The sequence below is a fragment of the Echinops telfairi genome, unplaced genomic scaffold (assembly GCF_000313985.2).
Source record: "Echinops telfairi isolate 266 unplaced genomic scaffold, ASM31398v2 ScPeMD7_5868;HRSCAF=6743_0, whole genome shotgun sequence".
Lineage (NCBI taxonomy): Eukaryota > Metazoa > Chordata > Mammalia > Afrosoricida > Tenrecidae > Echinops > Echinops telfairi.
The window spans coordinates 729,316-730,778 of NW_022109767.1; the positions used below are offsets into that span (position 1 = coordinate 729,316).

At 45.5% G+C, this 1,463-nt stretch overlaps 1 protein-coding gene across 1 annotated transcript in view; it reads right to left on the reverse strand.

Moving 5' to 3' along the window:
• Nucleotides 1-1,275: 1,275 nt before the first annotated feature.
• The window catches only part of LOC101640403 (histone H2B type 1-N-like), a 91,029-nt gene continuing 90,841 nt past the window's right edge, over nucleotides 1,276-1,463 (reverse strand). The window contains exon 2 of the mRNA XM_030887187.2: nucleotides 1,276-1,425. Coding sequence (XP_030743047.1) covers nucleotides 1,276-1,425 — 150 coding nt within the window. The remainder of the gene's footprint in view (nucleotides 1,426-1,463) is intronic.

Genomic DNA, 1,463 nt, shown 5'->3' on the forward strand with positions numbered 1-1,463 from the left:
CAACTGCCTCCTTTGCAGTTAGCAGCCCAACAAGCGCTAATCCAGGATGCCAACAGGGCCCTTTAGGGCAGGCTAGGGGAGTGGTAATAATCCACGTTCATATTGCTGGTCAGTGGGCAGAAAGAACTCAATGCTAACTGAATCTAGGTGGAGACTTAAACTTGGATTTAGGGCTCCCACTCTAAACCAGAGCCTTTAAAAAAAAAAAAAAAAAACCCAAAAAACCCAGAGCCTTCCACAATCTGAGATTTCAGCATTTAACCCCTATTAAAAGGCAGGCCAATGCATACGTGACAGTGACACCTGTGTTTTAAGGAATTTGATCCACAGAGCCTGATTATAATTTTGGGTTACTTAATGTTCACATGTAACTGCTTTGTGGAAGTTTGCCTGATAGACATAGAGCTATTAAGTGGCAAATTTATACATCACTGGTTTACTCTGCTGGTCCTCATAGCTTCTCCTCCACACCAGTGCCCAGAAAAATGAAACTCGAGATGGTCTTTAATTTCCAAATCACACACACACACACACACACACACACACACACACACACACACACACACACACACGGAACAGTCCCAGTGTAAGGACTTTGCTGAGTCTCTAAGAATGTTTATCACTTTTGGCTTTCCCTTCTGCTGAAGCTGTATCTCATTGACCCTCAATGTCCCCCCCTTTTTTTTAAACCAGCTCCCCACTCCCTTCAATGTCCCTATTTTTATGAGAAAGAATTCCCAGTGTGGAAGCAGAGGAACGATTCAGATACTATTAAATGTAAGGGGAGATGTTCATAAGATGATCTCCACTAATTCTTCAGTTTGGGTTTCCATCCCATATGTATTTCTGGATTCTGAGTCAGCATTAATAAGGGATCCTTTACGGTTTCTGTTGCTGTAAACTGGGCAGTCAGTCCCATTTTATCTTCCCAATGCCTCAGACTTAACGTCATTGAAATGAGACGGTTAATGGCGACCCTACCGCAGGGCAAACTGACTGTTGCTGAGGCTGGGACTCTAAATGGGGGTTGAAAGTCCTGTCCAGAGCGGCTGTTTTCCACTTTAGCTATAAGTGAATCAGTGAGTTAAATGATAGTGAACAAAGTATTCCTAGGATAGAGGAAGTAGAAAATCTTTTTAAAACGGCATTTGAAAATGACAATACTTAGTATTCAGTCCCTCCTACCCGCCCCGTCATCGTAATTACAGCTCTCTTTCGAGAAAATAGGTGGCTCTTAAAAGAGCCTTTGGATTAGTCAAATCAATACAGGTAACTTTACTTGGAGCTGGTGTACTTGGTGACGGCCTTGGTGCCCTCGGACACGGCGTGCTTGGCCAGCTCCCCGGGCAGCAGCAGGCGCACGGCCGTCTGGATCTCCCGCGACGTGATGGTCGAGCGCTTGTTGTAATGCGCCAGGCGGGACGCCTCGCCGGCGATGCGCTCGAAGATGTCGTTGACGAACG